The 18,368-nt window shown below is 42.3% G+C and overlaps 1 protein-coding gene across 2 annotated transcripts in view; it reads left to right on the top strand.

Moving 5' to 3' along the window:
- The first annotated feature begins 6,136 nt into the window (after positions 1-6,136).
- Positions 6,137-18,368, top strand: part of PLOD2 (procollagen-lysine,2-oxoglutarate 5-dioxygenase 2) — a 46,795-nt gene continuing 34,563 nt past the window's right edge. For both annotated transcript variants that reach the window (XM_015871497.3, XM_015871496.3), the window contains exon 1: positions 6,137-6,271. In XM_015871497.3, coding sequence (XP_015726983.3) covers positions 6,169-6,271 — 103 coding nt within the window. In that variant the 5' untranslated portion in view covers positions 6,137-6,168. The remainder of the gene's footprint in view (positions 6,272-18,368) is intronic.

Raw genomic sequence — 18,368 nt, 5'->3', positions numbered from 1 at the left:
TGTCTTTCTCAAATCCAGCACTGCAGAAATTCTGCCAGGAGTTGTTCTGGGGCCATCTGGGATTCCTCATTTAGGTCACACAGGAAGTAGGAAATAAGTTTAAATTGATGCCAATTTTGTTTAAATTAACTTTAATTACTTATTAATATTACTCAGAAAGACCTACCTGTCAAAACTAGGTTTTGTCAGACAGCAGTTTCTATTTACCTTAAATAAGACAGATGGAGAGAATGAGATCACTGTGGACAGGCAGAACAGCCATAAAACTCGCAGAGGGCAGGGTCAGGAAAAGAAAATCAGACCAAAACCCATTCTGGTAACAGAGAATATGAAATCTGATGTCTACCCTTAGGGGAATACTTGTGGGACAAGCTTCCCTGCTCCAGCGGTTTTCCCAAATTGCCACTCTAGGAGACTGGACCGGGGTTCTGAAAACTCAAAAGAAAAGAGAGTTTTAGGGTAACTCTTGGAAAACACATACTGACCTACCCTCCTCTATTGGCTGAACACATGGGACTCTCTTCAGTCTGTTTAATACCACAGACTTACTTCAGAGGAACATTTTTTACATTACGATGGTTTGTTGACAGAGACACAAATGCTCACATAGACTCCCAGTTTCAGACAATTTCATAAGTGCATTTTTCTACCAGTTCCTATTCATCCCACAGTAAATGTTTAAAAATTCTTTGCTTTAAGCCTGTTCTCTTGAATGTCAGTTCCTTTTCCATTATATTATTTTCTGCATCCCTAAATTTTAACAAATGCAAGCCTTTAAATTACTCATTATGATTAACTGTCCATTTCAGCACTGCTCATTTGAAGTCCTGCAAAGCGTCTTACAGTTTATGGGGTGATGGGAATTAAGTTTTTACAAGATCAACCCTGGTCAGCAGGGTTTACAAGATGCACTCTGCAGGGCTTGATTTACGGCTTTTTGTGCCTACATTAATCATGTACAAATTAGTGCAATGAAAGCAAAAAAACGGGGATCAGACCTGGCCTCAGGCCAGATGCCTAAGACCTCCCTCAGTGCAGAAGGTCTGGCTTAAGGCCCGGTCAGCGGGATATTTTTCTCTTATGGTGCACACTGACTTCAGTAGTGCAGGACTGGGCCTCAAGGCTGAAGCAAGCATGTCATAAATACCGGAGGATGGACCGCAGACAGAAATCATAGCACGGGTTTTCATGGGCACTCATGTCTTGCTGCTCAGTCTCAGCAAAGGAATGTAACTCTCCTTGTAATTTCAAAGCCACTCATTCGATCTTTTGAGTAATTATGGGTCGACAGCTGATTATACCCTGGAAATGTTTGCTAGCACTATTAATCTTTTGCTCATTTGGGTTGTTTATGGCTATGATTATGAGCGAGTGAATGCAACAAAGAAATTTCTGATTGGATGGTTTGGGAGAGACATGATGAATATAGCCCAAGTGATTCACGCCATGCTCAGCAGTGCAAGGTGCTAGACATCCCCTGAAATGAGTGGCTCTGAGCAGTGTGGGGCCTCTCAGCCACTGACTGGATCACATCCATAATAACAAGACTGGGGTGGCAGCTCAGTTCTTATTGGAAATGAGGATAAATTAAAGGGAGGCAACCAAAAAGAAACTATTTTCAGACAGCGAGAGTAGAATTTCAGTAACACTTAGTCTGATTCTTTAAAAATAAAATGGCTATGGAAGATTTCTTATTAGGGTTGAACTACTTATAGGTCCTTGTTAAGGAATCACATGCATATACTGGGTCAGGCAATGTGATGCATGTTTAAATGCTATATTATTGCCAGATGGGCTTTTAAGCTCATATTGATGTATTTTTTAAAAAAAGCAGCAACACCCATGTATTTCTGTTTGTTTCATTCTAGCATAGTTCTAGTATTTCATAGGCTTGTGGTTGAGTGAAAGCAGATGCAGTCATTTCAATGAAATATACCTGTGAAACGTGATTTGCTATAAGTGAAAAGAGACTTTTCAAATTTTACTTTGGAATATTATTTTTTTAGTACTATTCTACAATGAATCCCCGCTATTTTCATATACTATCTTTAATTCATGTAAAATACTGATCCATTGAATTTATCATTCAAAAAGGTGAATCATTTATTTGGGAAAATAGGCATGAATTACTAAGCTAAAGTCAAAGGGAAACACTCAGGTTATCAAGTATTTATGATATGAAACTAATAACACCTTACATGCAAAATGTTTCTTTTTATTTGTGGAGTATTGCTGCCAGTGAAGGAATTGCTGACAATTCCTTCTGTCCCATAGTTTTCCAGAGACTAATCTTGTATTTGTTTATTTTTTCCCCTTTTATTGGTACCTAATAATCATCAGTAATGTTGTAATATTAGGGAGGGGAGCTTAATGCTGCCTCATTGCAGCATCTGATCAGAAGGTTTGCTTCTGGTGGGGCTCCTGAATGAAGGAGGTTTGGACTCTTAGACGTGCAGAGTGAGATGAGTTCAAGGACAGGCAAAACCCAGCAGGAGCACATTCTGTGGTTTTCTGTTTTTCTTAGAGTATAATACAAAGTAGCTGGAAGATATGAAAAAGGTCTCTTAGAAGAAGTTGTAAGTAATCTCTGGTCTGCCTGGCTTGTTTTATGCGTTAGGTTTTACAGCTTGTCTGCAAAAATCGTTGTGGAAGATGAACCATGCCTGAGTGCATGAGGGCTGGAGAACTTCTTTGGAGAGAATGGCCTTGCAGTCACTTCTTCAGGGAATGTTGATGCTTCTGCCTGAAATGCTGGAGATGGAGAAATCATCCCATCTCCATCCTCATCCTCATCCCTCCTCATCCCATCCTCATCCTCCCTTTCTTCTTTGTCTCAGTTTGCAGTATGTAACAACTTTATTCATTTCATGGGATGGATGTAATGAACAAAGGGTGAATATTAAAAGAGAGCTGCTGTTCCTTTGTAAATACTGCTAAGGCTTTGCCACCTTCATCACTGATTTCCTATGCCTTTCTCTTTTCCTCCTTGTTAACTGCACTACCCAGATGACTGCTGATTAAACACATCTGAAGCATCAAACCTCTGCTGCTGATTTACATGGGCTAAGTAAGATCCTTCCTCCTTTGCTGCAGTTTCATCTTTATAAAGCATAACTACAACTTTTATAGTTCAGAAGGCAGCTTCCTGTCATGGAACCTGATTTCTTCTAGCTGAAATGATGGGCTTGCAATGCAATGAACTACATCTGTTTCCATTCCACGTTGCAATACTTGTCCATATGTTGAAACATAACATTGTTGGTGGTTTAGGCAAGATGGAAGTTGCCAGCCCTGTGATGATTTCATGCAGTTAGGAAACAGATGGGAGGAGATGGGGATAGAAAGGAATATCTGGACATCTGAGGAAAAAGGCACTGAAGGAGTGAGGATTCCTAACAGCTCTGGGAGCTGTTGTCTCCTGCAGAGGTCCCCAACGTTTTATTCTTAATGAAGGTTTGATAAGTTCAGAAATCAAAGGTGCAAATGATGACAGTGTAAGACTATGTCCTGGGATACTTGTACACGTTGTTTCTGCGGTTAACCTCTGTAGCACAACATGCATACTTGCATGGTACAGAAGACACTGCCTACATTATTCCTTAGAAGTCTTAATTTGAGGCCAAGTTCCTACTTCAGAGATTTGAGAATGCTGTAACAGCACTAACCTCCAGCTGCCAGCTCAGGTCTTGAAGTCAGCATTTCTGGACAAAAGCAGCCCTTCTGACCCTGTGTCTGTAGAGGCAGGGCCAGACAGAGCTCCTGGGCATTCTGCAGCCTGCCGCGCTCAGTGCTGGCATTTCACAAGCATTTTCCTTTCCGTCAGGCAGAGCAAGGCCTCTGGGGATAGGAGATGGCTTCACCACATCTATTGCTTTGCATGCACTCCTTTCAGCTCTGTGTTCTCCTGGGGACAAAGCTTGAATTTTCTAAGAAAATTCTAAAATAAAATTAGTTTAAAAGAGACCAAGGAAAATGACAAGAAAAAGTAGAAGTCTTTAGTCAAATTCTGGGCATGTACATGTATTTTTTTCTATTGCAGTTCTCTCCACCCATTTTTTTGTCATACATTAGAAATGTATCATTGCCAGCTTCCTCCTTTACTTTAATTATTGCATATTTACATCCTTCCTTCATTAATAGTTTTCATTCTTTTCTACTACTGTCTATGTGAACATTTAGTAACAAAAGGCTTCCTGGGATTTCTCTGATACCTCCTCCTCTTTTGCATACCACTGGTGTTCACATCAGGGTGTCGTTCCACGACCTGTGTACTGGTGTCTACTGAAGCTGTGCTGCTGCCAGGGTTGGGCTGTAGTTCCCTGGAGCACTGTGTGGACGTGACGCTCAGCTGATGGTTTTACCCTCAATCCTCAGGGCTGAGCTTTCCTGCTTCCTGTCCGTGGGAGCCATGACCTCAGCTCCATGCTATTCTGAAACGATGCCCAACAGTCTTTCTTTTTCCACTCTGGCTTTATTGAAGAAATCTGTCCTTTCTTTCATGGTTGATGATATTCTACATATCTACCATGATTTAATCCCTTCCCCGTGGTTTCTTATTTGTCAGCCTTGTAATTACATGTTCTTGACATCTCTAAGTACGTGTTAACCAGACCTGAAATGAGATCTGATCTGTTAGGAATGCTTTCTAAAAGTTTCTTACCTGTTTTCTACCTTAAGACTATAGTTGTAACTGTGTTGTTTGTTGTTTTTTTTTTTTTTTCCATCTTCCTCCAGTTTCTTATCTAACATCATAACTTGATTCTTGAAATGAATGAAGAACTGCTTGCAGTGTGCCCAGATCATGGCATTATTCACAGCCAGTGCAGCACTCATACTGTGGAGCAGCGCTGCTCCTTGGAGGGCGAGCGGCCACACAGGGATGTGAACTGAGCAGTGCTCATTGTCTGTACTCAGATGGTGCTTGTTCTCTGATGAGTCTCTGTGAGCCTGATGGAGGTGGCAGGAGAAAGTCGGCCATGAGTAATTGCCCAAGAAGCAAAGGGGCTTTTATTTTTAATCCTGTAACTTTCAACTGCAGCTTCACTGACAGGTTCCTTCATTTTCCACATTTCCCTGTTTCTCCTGCGTGGGCTTTCTCTGTCCTCAGAACTGCTGGGACCCAAGGATGAACTTCTCCTGTGCTCTCTTTCCCTGCCACGTATTTCCTGATGCAATTCTCCCAATTAGCTATGCAAGCATTTGGGCACGTAATGCTGGGCCTGATTTCTGCTTGGGATTCCAAACCAAAGGATGCCACAGTCAAGTTTTCCTTTCTTTCACCCTTATTTTTCACTCTGTGGATCCAAAAATCACATCTGGTAGGCCCATAGAAGCATTTAAGATAAAAAATGAGGTGTCAACTTGACTACTATATAGGTGGATCTGAAATACATGAATCCTTCTTTCAGCACGACTTTTTTTTTGTTGTTGTTTGGATGATGCCCTTGGTCCTCCAGTAATATTTCCAAGGCATAAACCCTCACTGATTTCAACAGACCACCATCTGCTTTTAGGATTATATGTGATTTATTAGCGCTTATGTTATTATAATTTTTAATACACCTTGTATTGCAGCAGAAAGAAAAGTGCGGGAATAGCGGACCTCAGTGCATCTCCTTCATTCCCACCACGGTGCTGGCTGAAAATAACGGTACCCATGAAAAATGAATTTTGTTGGTTTTGTTTGGCGTTTGGATATGGAAATGAGGACGCTCCTTGTGCTGGGGTGCTCGCAGCGATGCCGTTCCCAAGCAGAGCAGGCGCGCAGTGCTGTCACCATCGTCCCGGATGGCTTTTGTCGCAGTAACTCCTTCGGACACGCTCTATCGCCGGGCTGGGGCGCGTCCTTTCCGCGCAGCGTTGCGCTCCTGCGGCTCCCGAGGGCGGAGCTTGGCGTCCCCGCCCCTCCCGCGGCGGCGGTGTGCGCCCGGGCGCGGAGGCCACGAGCGGCTCCTGTTGCGCCGCCGGGCGCCCTCGCCGCCCGGGTCCTCCCACCGCCGTATAAAGCCTGGGGCGGGCGGCAGCGCCCTACGCTCTGCCCGCCGCGGAGGAGGAGCGGTATCCCGGGCGCGGCACCGGCTGCTCCTGGCGGCGTTTTTCCCCTTTCTCCCATCCCCGCCCTCGGGGCTGGCGGCGCGGGGAGCGGCGGCGGCGGTGCGGAGGGGGAAGATGGCGTGGAACGGCGCCCGGCCCCCGCGGCTCCTCCTGCCGCTGCTGCTGGCCTTGGCTCTGCCGGCGGCGGCGGAGCGGAGCCCCGGGCCCGGCCCCGCAGGTGAGGTGCTGGGCGGTGGGAGGTGCGGAGCGCGGCGGGGATGCGCTGCCGGAATGTGCCGCCGGCTCCATTGTGCTTCCCGGCTGGGATGCGCCCGACGGGAGGGAACCGCGCTGGTTCGCGGTGCGCGTGTGGGAGCTGCCGCTTCTCCCCGGTTATTTCTGTGTTTCTTCTATTCTTCCGTCTCCTCGTGTTTTTCCTTGCCGCTCGCAGTCCCGGGGAAGGGGTGCGGCCCCCGGTGCTCCCCAGGTTGTCGCCTGGAGGAGCTGAAAGCGTTTTAAATCGCTGGGGTGAGTCATGCGGCGGTAGACGCAGGATTCAACTTCGGAAAAAAGTAAAAATAGATTCCCTAGTGGGAAGGGAGCGCCTCTGACTTTCTCCCTTCCCCCCCCTCTTTCTCTTCCCTGCTCCCCTATAAAAGTGCTGATGGGCGAGGGGATTTTCCACGGCAGGGAAAAGCACGGTGTCATTCGCTCCTTGCCTGAACTTCAACAGCTCGTGGTTAAAGTTTCCCACTTCGTGAGAAAAGTGAGCTGGAGGCTGCCGTGCCTTTTGCTGGCCCTCGGAGGCCGCCAGCTTTCTGTTCCTTGTGTTCTGTAGTCACGTCTGTAGGAAGGTAGAACGCAACTGTATCTTCAGCATGTAAAATAAAAGAATGCATGCAAGAAATTCCCTCTGAGAGGTGTCCAAACATGTGTGTCGATCTATATGCCAAAACCGATTTCTTATCCAGTACTACTTTAGCATCTGTATTTTTGATTTCTGTTTTGGAAATAGAAAGCTATTCCATCCTTCTGAACTATTATTGCATGAAATCAAAGTTTTATTTCCTGGCTTGTTTACTTAAGTGTGTAATAAAGTTATTTTTATTACATAGCTTGATTTTTGCTTTGGTACATTGAAGGCAGCTTGTTTTTCTGAGACATGAGTTTACTCCAGCAAGCTCTGAGTTTGGATAGCTGATAACCAGTGTAAGAAAAGTTGGTGTTGACAAACCCCAGGCTGCTCGCTGTGCTGTTTGCTGCTCCCAGCTTTTTCCTTTTACTGCTTTCAGTCACTCCGCAGAGTTACCTGCGGGTTGCATGTGGCTCTTGCTGGTGCTCTGGGCAGTGTGAGCATCGCAGTCCCATGGCTGTGGAGTTGTGTTCTCCTGGGGTGTGTTTTGGGTAAGACTCAAAGGTCCTGTGTCTGTGGCAGTGGGGCTGTGAGGATGCCCCCGTGGCAGCTGGTTGCTGCAATCAACCACATCTTTATTTTCCTCCTCTAAAATATCTACACAAATAATGTATTTTTTTAAGCTGCTTGATCTAGGCGTGAGATCTTGTGCTGATATAAAGTAATGGTTGGCCTGGTAATGACTCTTGGTTTTAAATCCTGTTGGTGTTCAAAGGCATGAGACGTAGAGAGTGCATAGTTCAGTGGTAGATGCAGCACTGATACAGCAAACCAGAAGTAGGCTGCTGTATCTAGATAAGTGATAAAAGTGATGCTATACAAATTGCAACACTGGAAAGCCCTGTTCTATTTTATATAGGTGGTCAAAAAATAAAACCCTATTCTTCTTAATTTAAACAGTAGTAGACTGTTTTGGAATGTAGCTAACTGCTGAGTGCAGGCTGCTCCTTGAGTAGCTTCTTGACCCCAGCGCTGCCTGCCGTGTTATTTGATTTTGTGCCAGTTTTAACCCTTAAATGTTTTCCTCCAGTCTGTGTTGTGTTGCTTGGTGAGGGATAGAGCATCGAGTGCCTTCCTTTGTAGAAATCCTTACACCTACGTGGGCTTAAACTTCTGTGGAGTAAAGATGCAAAAGTTTTGGTGTTAGAATACTAACTTATTCCTGTTGTGTTGTTGTTACTGAGTACCAGTTGCTTGTCATGTAATGCAGTGCAGGAAAAGATATTTGTTGCTATTTTCAGTGTTCCCATGAGAATGTTTTATCAATCAGTTCTCTGCACAGGAAACTACCCTGCCTTCTCAGAGTCCATTCCTCAGTGGCTGTGGGCTTGGCTGCTTGGCTGTATGGCCACGTAGCCACCATGGGTTGTGACGGCATTGAGCAGGCCTGCTGCATTGCTGCTGTCGGAGTGCTCCTAAAACATGTAGAGTGGGTGGAGGTCAGGGCTTGTAACAGGGAGTGGAGGTAATTTCCAGAGCCGACGTGGCCAGGATGTGTCCTGGATCTGCAGCAGTACCCGTGGCCAAGCTGCCGGCTGTGCTCCGCCTAAGTGAGCCTTCCCTGCTGACCGCAAGTGCTGCAGGCACTGATGGGTATTGGATGTGGCTTGAAGGTGCAGTAGGTGCTGTTGTGAATGCTAGTGACTTCTTTTGGCTCAGCCAAAATGGACACTGTGGTGACAGTGACTGTAAGCCTTTCACTGAGGCAGTGCAGTAAAGGAGCAAGGGATTTTGATCATATAACCACCCCTGTGTACTTACTGAGAGAACTGGAAGGCTCAGCCTGTTTTCCCCTTGGAAATGGTACTATGAAGAACTCAGTCTGCTCTCTTGAAGTTGAGAGGCTGTACAATTTAGAGGGAAAACAAGTAGGAGCTTTTTGGCCAGGTTTTTTCTTTCCTTATGTGGTGAAGGTAAGCCACAGTAGTGGATGTGATGATGCTTTTCCCTGCGATAGGCAGTGCATTTGGCAAGGTCATAAAAAAAAATTGGACCAGAAATGCATTTGTAATTAAAACAGCTGTGACAGTTCTTATCTGTATTTGATACTCTCAATTGCTGTCTGAGACGGGATGGCTTTGCATGGAACGTATTCCTGTAAGGAACTAACATGATTTCTGAAAGGTTTCTTTGCACTGATTGCATATACTGGACAGTCATGGTTTGTGTCCAGATTCCTGGCTTGTTTTTTCTTTTCTTTCCATCATTATTGCTTACTTAAGGAGAATCGACTCCCTCTTCACAGGGAAGCATTTTGTTTTGTCTGTTGAATTACCATTATTAAGCTGCAAGATCAAAAGGAACATCGTTCCATTTGTGTAAAGCCACTAATCTGTTTAAAATTTAAATTAGTTGACACTCTGCTCCAGTGAATTCCCTTGACGGGGATGGTAGGTAGGATGACAATAAGGGTGTTTTTGTTTTCATTTGTCATGTCTGTTTTTATAGTTCTTGAGGGACCAGTTACAAGGAGAGCAACTTGGAAAGTGAAGAAGCTTTACTCCCGTGTAATTTCTACACAGAGTGTAGTCCACTCCAACAGAAAGCACAACTTGACAGGAATGTGTCTGTATGTGTAGGAATGTTGTAGCTCTATAGGAGAAGTGACGCTTAATCGTTGAGGAATACGTGCTTGCAAGCACAGTCTGATGCTGCTGTGGTGTTCAGACTTCTGGTTCTGCAACAGAGCGGCTTCTGGAGTATTTCCTTAGAATTCATTAACTTTTCAAAGTAAGGTTTATATTGTGCATGAATAGAGTAAGTATGTAAAATCTCTGGTTCACACTCAAATTATTTATTTCAAGCAGCTGGAATTCCTGTTAAAATTTGCAGTAGATGGGGAAGAATAAGCAGTCCATTAAAGAAACAGGGTATATCTTTGTTTTGATGATCAGGAAAGTGACGTTTTCTTGATGTTCTCAGAGTCCGGGTATGTGGAAGTATTTTAATTGATATTTTGATGAAGCGCTTGCAAATGTGACTCCAGACACTTAGGTGTATGTCCTGATCATTTACCTATTACTGGCAAATTATATAGTTAGCATGTTAAATAATTTCAATCTGTTTCTACTCAAATATGGTTTAGAGATGCTGTGGATTACTTTTTAATTTCTTCAAAATGCATAAATGTGTTTGTAATGAAGAACAAAGTAATTACATATCTGTTTCCTTCATAATCCAAAGTTACATAGTAGAATTCTGTGTTAGCTTGAAACATTCAAATTTACAGGGCAACTCTGAAGAAAGCCCCGTGGTGGTGGTGGTTGTCCCACCGGCTCTTACAGGCTGCCCTTTGAAAAGTATTCTAAGTCTTTTCCTGGTAAAAGTTGTAACTATTGGTCACTGTGGATTTTCTTGGAAAGAGACACTGGGATATAGAAAATAGATTTATTTCTTTTTGATGGTAGTACTAATTCTTAAAATATAACTGCAAGTTACACAATTGTTGTATTAAAAATCCTTGTTAACTAGAAAACTAAAGGTTAAAAAAACCCAAAACTTTATTTGGACTGTCTTCATAAGCAGTTGACTAATTATGTTTTATATCACTGTGAAACAACTGCACACACAATTAACATGAGATTAGAACCAAGTCCACTAACCTAGTAACTGTAGTTGCTAGTTCAGCTGTTCTTTGTTTTAAAAAGTACACTGAAATATACAACATACCTTACATGTCTCTAGGTTTAGTGTCAGAAGCAGCATGGGTCGTTAGTGCTCCTCTGTGGGCTGAAGGACAGGTTTGCTTTGAGTAGGCACTTCCCTTCTCGCCAAGTGTGGAGTTGCAGCCTGCCCTTTATGCAGAAAAAGGGCTCTTGGACAAGTGTGTTTTTTCTCCTCCCAAGGTTTGTTGGCCTTCATTTCTGTCCATTTACTAGAACAGTCGAAGCTGGTCTGTGGAGATCTGGAGCTGTGTTGCACAACCATTGCCTGGAAGCAGGGAGGTATGCAGAGCTGTAGGGTGGTGGCCCCTGCTGACAAGATGGGGACAGTTATGTCTCCTTCAGACAGCTCCAGTTTAGCTTCTTGATTGTTAAACAAAGATTACTTGAAGGAAAAATCTTTATTGCAAATCTTAATAGCCAAGTTCCACTGATGGCTTGATTAGCTGCCTGAAAGCAGGATTTAATGACGTCTGGTGCTGTATGTGACTGCCTGTTTAAACAGCTGGATATGCTGAATAACTGCTTAAACAGCAGCATGCTCTTCTCTAGACACTCATTTATGAGGGACAGCAAGGGCAAGGCTACTAAAAGGCAGAAGCTGAGTAAACTGTCTTGCTCAGGCAGCTGGGGTTAGCTGTCCTGGTCGCAGCCTACAGCCCTGTGGCAGTGAATGGCTGAGCTATTTAATGGTTGCAAGCACCCATGGCCGGGCTACTGCCATGGCCCCATGCTTGGAGACCTCTGAAGCTGAGCTGTCATCTGTGCACTAGTAAATGGCTGTAACTGGACCCTCTCCCACTCACCAGGATCTGGGAAGCTCTCCCTGGCTAGTTTGCTTCGTGCATTACAGTGATGTCATGTATAAACGTTCATGTCTGGCAACTAAGGAGTACCTCTTATCTGTACTTTACTACAGAGTAACCAATTCAATAAACAGATTCTCACCCAATTCTACTGCAGATGGTAGAAAAAACTTGTGAATGCTGCTGCTTGTGCCTGGTTTTGCTCAGGAAATCTTGCACTGGAAGGAGCACGAGCCTGAGAATGGCCAGCACTGTAGTGATTGATGAGTGCACACACAGGCCCTAATGAGCCTGTGTTGACTGTCTCTGTGGTACTATGAAATTAAAAATAAATATTAAGAAAAAAAAAACCCAAAAACCTGAGCCAAGCAACTTGCAAATGGTTTCTAAAAATGGTTCTGAATTAATATTGTGAATAACTGCTGGCCTTTATCTGAAAGTGTGTACACATGTAACAGAGATGGTCTATGAGTGGTAGTTCATTATTATTAGAGCTGACTACATTCAACAATCGATGGTTTCCATGTAGATTTTTCACACACTGTTTAGAGGTAAGATCAGAACTGCTTAGTATAGGACAAGCATCAAACTGCAGCACAGTGAACTTCTTGATGGGGTTAGGGTGTATAAGAAGTAAAATGGCTGTTCACATCCTTTTGGACTGCAAATTAAAGGGAGAGAATTTACTTGTATGAAGAACCTTTAGTATTTTTGTACCATACTTCACAATCTGAAATGCACTGTTCCACACTCCTTGCCTCTTTATAAATGGTTTTGAATTATGGATGATGTTTAACAGCAATTGGACTATTGAATGGTAAGTTCTGAAGTCGTAGAAAAAATCGATTTTCATTCATTTAGTAGGGGGGGTGGGGGGAAAGAGAAGTAAAATTTAAGTTCCTGTTCAGGGGCTTTGTGTTAGCAAGAACTAATCTAGTATATTTTCTATATTACAAGGAAATTCAGAGTACATTCTGCTTATTTTAGTGCATTCCTGCAGATTCTTTGTTTCTTTGAAAGAGAAGTAAAAGATTTAAATGGACAATGATTATAATTAATGAGGAAGTTGTAACGAAACTTGCAGCTGCTCAAAAGTAAGCCAAGAAATTACACCTTCTATATTTTTTTTTTCCTGGGAGAACTGCTGAAAACTTCCTGCCCTTTCTAGTTCTGTTCCGTGGCCAGGAATGGTATTGGAGTTCCATTACTGATATCTGTTTCTCTGTGATTTTAGGAATTTACAATTAACCCTATGACACAAGTTCTACAATGACTATGCTTGTACCATTAAAAAGGCAGAATTATAGCTTTAATTTAGTCAGTCTGGTTTAAAGTGAAGTTACAAGTCTGACAGTTAGCAAAGTAGAATCTGGTACTGTTTTCCAGTTGACATCAATATTTGTTCTGCACTTTGTGTTTTTCAGTGAGATACACAAGTGCGGAAATGTGTTGATTAACAAGAGGTTTGTAAAACAGAAAAGCAGAACCAACTTTTAGAGAAACTGTGCAGAAGGATCTGCTTCTTCTAAATCTGGTGCTCAAATTGAATTTGCAGCATTGTCTCGTAGAAATCCCCCTCATATACAGGCATATGTGAATAGCATGCAGCTCAAGTTTGGCAACCCGTGACTGTACTTGCTATCTGTTAATTCTAATCTTTTATTACAAATTTTATCACTTTCCTATTGTTCATGAGGTTTTTCAGACATATTGTATCTTGTCCACAACCCAGACACTCTATTAAATGTTGGAGGATGCAGACTTACAAGGTACTCATGGCTGCAGCTAATGAGACTTTGATATGAGCCTGCACCTTTGGGGAGCTGTAAGCTGTGGGATGAGTAGTGGCATTCAGTAAAGTGTTCCGTGTGGAACAGAAGTCCACTCTATAATATGTAGATCAGATTTAAAAACAAACAAAACAAAACCCAAAAGCAACAACAGAACTTCCAAGTATGAAATAGTATTCTCTCATCTTTTGCCTCCTTATGCCAGCAGCTTTGTTTGTCCTGAGGCTTCTGCCAGCCTACTGCTTTCTTTGACCATAAGTACATCTTATAAACTGACACTGAGTAGATGCGAAAAACATAAACTTTAAACATATGCATTGTGTACTTAAGATCTTGTTTGTTTGCTGCTGGATTACATTAACCAAGTATATGTATGTAGGTATAACTTATAATCATAGTTACATTGCATATAATGGGTTTCTGCTGTTTCCATCTGTCATCTTTTCAAAGTGTGTGGGTTTTCAAATGTTTGTTTGATTTAAGACTCCAAGTCTAGGCCATGACTCTGGTGGAGAAATTAAATATGAATATTCTTTTCAAGAAGACAAATGCTCTCTTACTCTGTGATAAGTGGCAGCTCATCTTGTTCTAGAAATCTGAATTGTGGAAGTACTCTTTGGTATTCAGATTTTGTAGGGGACAACAGTTCTTTGAGCTTTGAACATACTGTGTGAGTCTGCATAAACACTGAAAAGGCACGGCTGTTGGAACCACCAGTGCCTTCTATCTACAGAGCCTCAACATGTATCAGAAACATATGGAAGAATTAGTGAAGTCATCAAAATTGCATGGGAAGAGAATTGGTTATCATGAATATATTGAAGCAGTGATGGTGTGCAGTTTCGCGTAGGCCAAGGATCCATTTCAGTTTTTACTTCTCTGTTGTGGGCTTAAAGAAAATGCAGCACAAGCTTTAATAGCTCTTTCAGAGCTCAGGAATTCATTGGTAATTCACTGTTGTATGTTGTTTAGCTTTTTTGGGTGCAAAAGCAGAAAATCAACTAAGAATAATATTTCCTGAAAGACTTCATATTAGCCAGTTGTTTGGATTCCCATGTTTTTATTTCATTTAGAATATATTGTCTCTTACATTTTCCAGTGTATCTTCCAAAAATATAACTCATCTGCCAGAGGCACCACAAGAGGTTAGTTGTACAGTTGTAGTCCATTACTACATACCACCTAATTCTTCTGAAATTTCACATTTTATCATTGCACGTGAGAAAAACTTAGATTAGAATTCCAGTTGTGGATCATACCTTCGCTGCATGCTGGCTGACCTGCCCTATGATTCTTTTTTGTTTTGGAAGTCAGGCTTGTGGTATCATGCGTATCAGGGCAATGATATTAAAGTGACATATTTCCCAAGTAGAGCTGGTAACATGCTGGGACATACCCACCTGGAGCTGGGAACATCTGGCTCCTGTGCTGGGTCATGGCTGGGGATGGTGATTTGCAATTCCAATGAAATAAATATACTACCTGTGAATTTCCAAGTGGAATAGATAGAGTTGCTGTCCAGTATTCAACTTAAAAATTTTGATCACGTCTCTTTACCAGAATTCTATGCCAGAGAATAATATAATCGCTTTTTGGCAGCATGCATGTTTACAAACAAGCATTTTAGGGAATGAAGTGCAGAAAGAGTAAAACTTCATTGAAAATCACTGGCAGACATCTTGAGATCTTACCAAAAACTGCAATATCTGCCATTGAATTGAACAGATGCGTTGGTTTCCCAAAAACAAGGTCAAATATTCTGCTAGTTTTATGTTCTTTTTGATCTTTTAAAAATGTTTTAATGGGAGTGGGGGGGGGGGGGGGGGGAAACAACAAGAAAACCCCAATATTTTTTACATGCCTTAAGTATATTATCTATTTTGTATGCAGCCCAAGACAATTCCTTTTCACTCTATGTGGCTCAGACAAGCCAAAAGGTTGGACATCCATGGAGTAGATTGTCTGCCTTGGGGAAAAACTGGGAACTGTAGTCTAAAACCAAACCAACTTTTCCTCCCCCTCCAGACAGTTAATCTGTGGAAAGAATACATAATAACCAAAGTTTAGTCAGGAGTCTGAAGTTGCTAGCAGAGGCTGTTTTGTGTCACTCTTGACAGCTACTTCTCAGTTAGCATACTTTTAAACATTCCTTGTTACTATGTATTTGAACTGTGACAGAGGAGGAATCCTGACTGAAAATGCTTTTTCAGCTGTGTTGCATTTTAGTGCATCTCTCCATTAATGGACAAACGTGTTCTAATATGGAGTGAAGACAAGCAAGTCTGATTTTTATGGAAAACTGACTTCTGTTTATCTCCCACATCTGTGGAGGTGTGGGAGACATAACAGACACAATGACAATAGCTTCATTATTGTGCTTGAATGCATTCATATGCCTTCTGCTTTCCTAATAAATACTCAGACTATGCCTTAAATTAAGGTCACACAGATAACTGCCAAGGCTACCTGGGATAGGACTGTAATAGCTCAGCTTTTCATTGACTCTGTATGTATGTATGCATATAGTTTATTTACTTTTAAATCCTATTAGGTTTTCAGTTGTCAGACCTTTTCCATGGCCTATAGCAATTCGTTCATTTGTTTGCTGGAAGCCTTTAGTGGATTATTTTGCAATAAGGCTGTGTTTTATAGGCACTAGGACATGGATCAAAAACCGGTCATCACTTACTACTATAAGCCACTAAGTTTACAGATAGGCAAAGGTTTTGATGGCATAATGCAGTATTACGCACATATATCCTTTGATCTTACTGCACGTTCCTATTCCAGAGAAGTCCATGACAGCTGAATCCAAGAGATGAATGTCAGCTCCCATGTGGCTGCAAGCAATATCCTCATTTTTGGCTGCTTTAAAGCTACTGTACTAGTGCCCGCAGCCCCTGGTAGAAATTATGTAGTAATCTCTGTCAGTGTTCATTCATGATAAATAAGAACCATGTGGGTGTACAAGGAGCAACTGCAGCGCTTTGCGTGTTTCTCTGCCAAGGTATGAGCAGAGAGGTCACTGCAACTTAGCACAGTCCTGCCACAGCAATGCTGGCTGAGACCTCCACACAAATCAGTGAAAACAAAGGCACTGGCTTACAGCTCTTATTTCTGGTAATATATATTGATGGGTCTGATTCCCTGATGGTGGCAGCCCAAAAGATTGAGTGAAGGAGTGAAATGTTTTGATAAACAGTCATTGAGTTTGCTAATATGTTGCACGAGTTCTTTATGCAGTGTTGTTTTTCACAACTTGAGTACTCAACCGTTTCCTAATTTGCACATAAAAATGAGTTCTGCCTGTCACTGGATATACTTCCCATGGCCAAACATGTGCTCTCAGGCTTGTTTTCAAAACAGAACAGCTGCTTTGTGAACGTAGCTATCTGAAAGCTGTCTGGAATAATTGTACTGTAATAACATCAGCACCCTCATATCTGGCATGAAGCTCTTCCGAGTTTTTTTTTCCCATGCTTTCCTGTTGAACCTTGGTGTAGGGTTTTCATTTCCTTTTAACACAGGCTGATTTCACTTGTGGCAGTGAGTTCCAGGCAGTAATCCTCTGTGTCTGCCATGGTGGCTGTGGGCTGCTTGCTGCTGCGCGGCCCAGGCCTGAGAATGGGCAGGGTGCTGGCTGCCTGCTGTGTTTGTGGTTTCATCTATGTTTGTATTTGGGGGATGCTGTTACTTCTGGAAAACACTTCTGAATATGCCTTCATCCCTGCTGTGAGAGGGATAGTCAGTCTGAAGGAGCTGGGTAGCTCAAGTGTGGATGTTAGACCACACCGCAGAGCTCCTTGTGGGTAGGCTGCTGTGTGGAGGACAGGGTTTGCTCCCAACAGTAAAGCAGGAACTGTACTACTTCAGCCAGAAATCATCATAGTGTTTGGGTGAAGGATTTTGTGTCTCTCTCACTGGAAAACACCTGGCCACAGCCATAACTTGGGGTCTGAGAAACTGGGGGCAGCTTTGTGCTGTAGCACATAGTGGGAGCCTGTTCAGCCATGCTGTCAGGTCAGATGCTGCTCCTGCCACCAGAATGACTGTGCTGGCATCTAAAGCAGGTGTAGACACATATGTGCCGAAAGTAGAGTGGAGGCTTTGATGAAATCAATCCCCCAGAATCTGTGTTTCTCTTATATGCTTGTCTTATTGTGAATTCTTGAAAGCTGCTTTGGTTATACACTGTTGGACATAAACCATTAGAACACTGATCCTATTTATTGTACTTAAATGGGAATGAGAAATAGACTTAAAAGTGAATGATGTTAAAGGGTTAAAAAGGAGTAATGATCGGAAGCATCCTCTTTGCTCACTTCCGCAGGAAGAAGCATGCATCTTTTCTGCCAGCAAAGCTGGTGCAAGTTATCACTTCTAAATCAAGTCAGAGGAGCCTGAAGGAATTACATTAACGTTTTTGTAATATCCTGCTAGTGAGATGAAAAAGGAGCTACTTTCCTCATTTGGTTAGTAATCCCCTATATAATGTGCCGAGGTAACTGTCATTTAATGTACTTTTCTTCAGGCACGCTGCTAACAGGATAAAATCATACTCAGTTTGCTCTTTTATTTAAAGCAGATGCATGTACACGTGCCCATGCAACCAACCAAGTGAGAAAGCAAAATAAACAAAACTCCAAAGACTAAATATTCTGTGAAGAGCCTATTTAGAATCTGAGATTCTAAATGCTGTAGTCGCAGTATTCTTCTCCATTTAAAAACTCTTTAAATACCAGATGCACACAAAATCCAGTGACACTGAAATAATACCTTTTAAAGCTCATCATCTGTAACTTTATAAAACTGACCATTGGCAAGTATGCTGAAAGCATTTCCAAAGTAAATAGTACCTTTATAAAAATAGCTTCCTGTCTGTTCTGTGACTGTTTGCAAAACTGACTCAGGCAGCTTATTTCGACTTACTGGGTATGAGTGCAAAACAGGTTTTCTTTTGTTTTCGTGTGAATCTTGCAGTGAATCTTGAAGTGTATGAACAAGGTACAGGTGGAATTACTGTGGGTTTCATTAAAAAAGAGTGACAGCATCCCATAAAGAATAGTAGATTGTTTTGTACTTACCAAAATGTATTGGTACATTTCTTCAGGACAGTCTTTATTAGACTTAGGAACCGTGAGGGAAAAAATAATATCAATCCGAT

Source organism: Coturnix japonica, chromosome 12 (genome assembly GCF_054131305.1).
Source record: "Coturnix japonica strain WE chromosome 12, WE-NBRP24, whole genome shotgun sequence".
Lineage (NCBI taxonomy): Eukaryota > Metazoa > Chordata > Aves > Galliformes > Phasianidae > Coturnix > Coturnix japonica.
The sequence above is the reverse complement of the archived record's forward strand: the minus strand, read 5'-3'. Positions and strand labels throughout refer to the sequence as shown.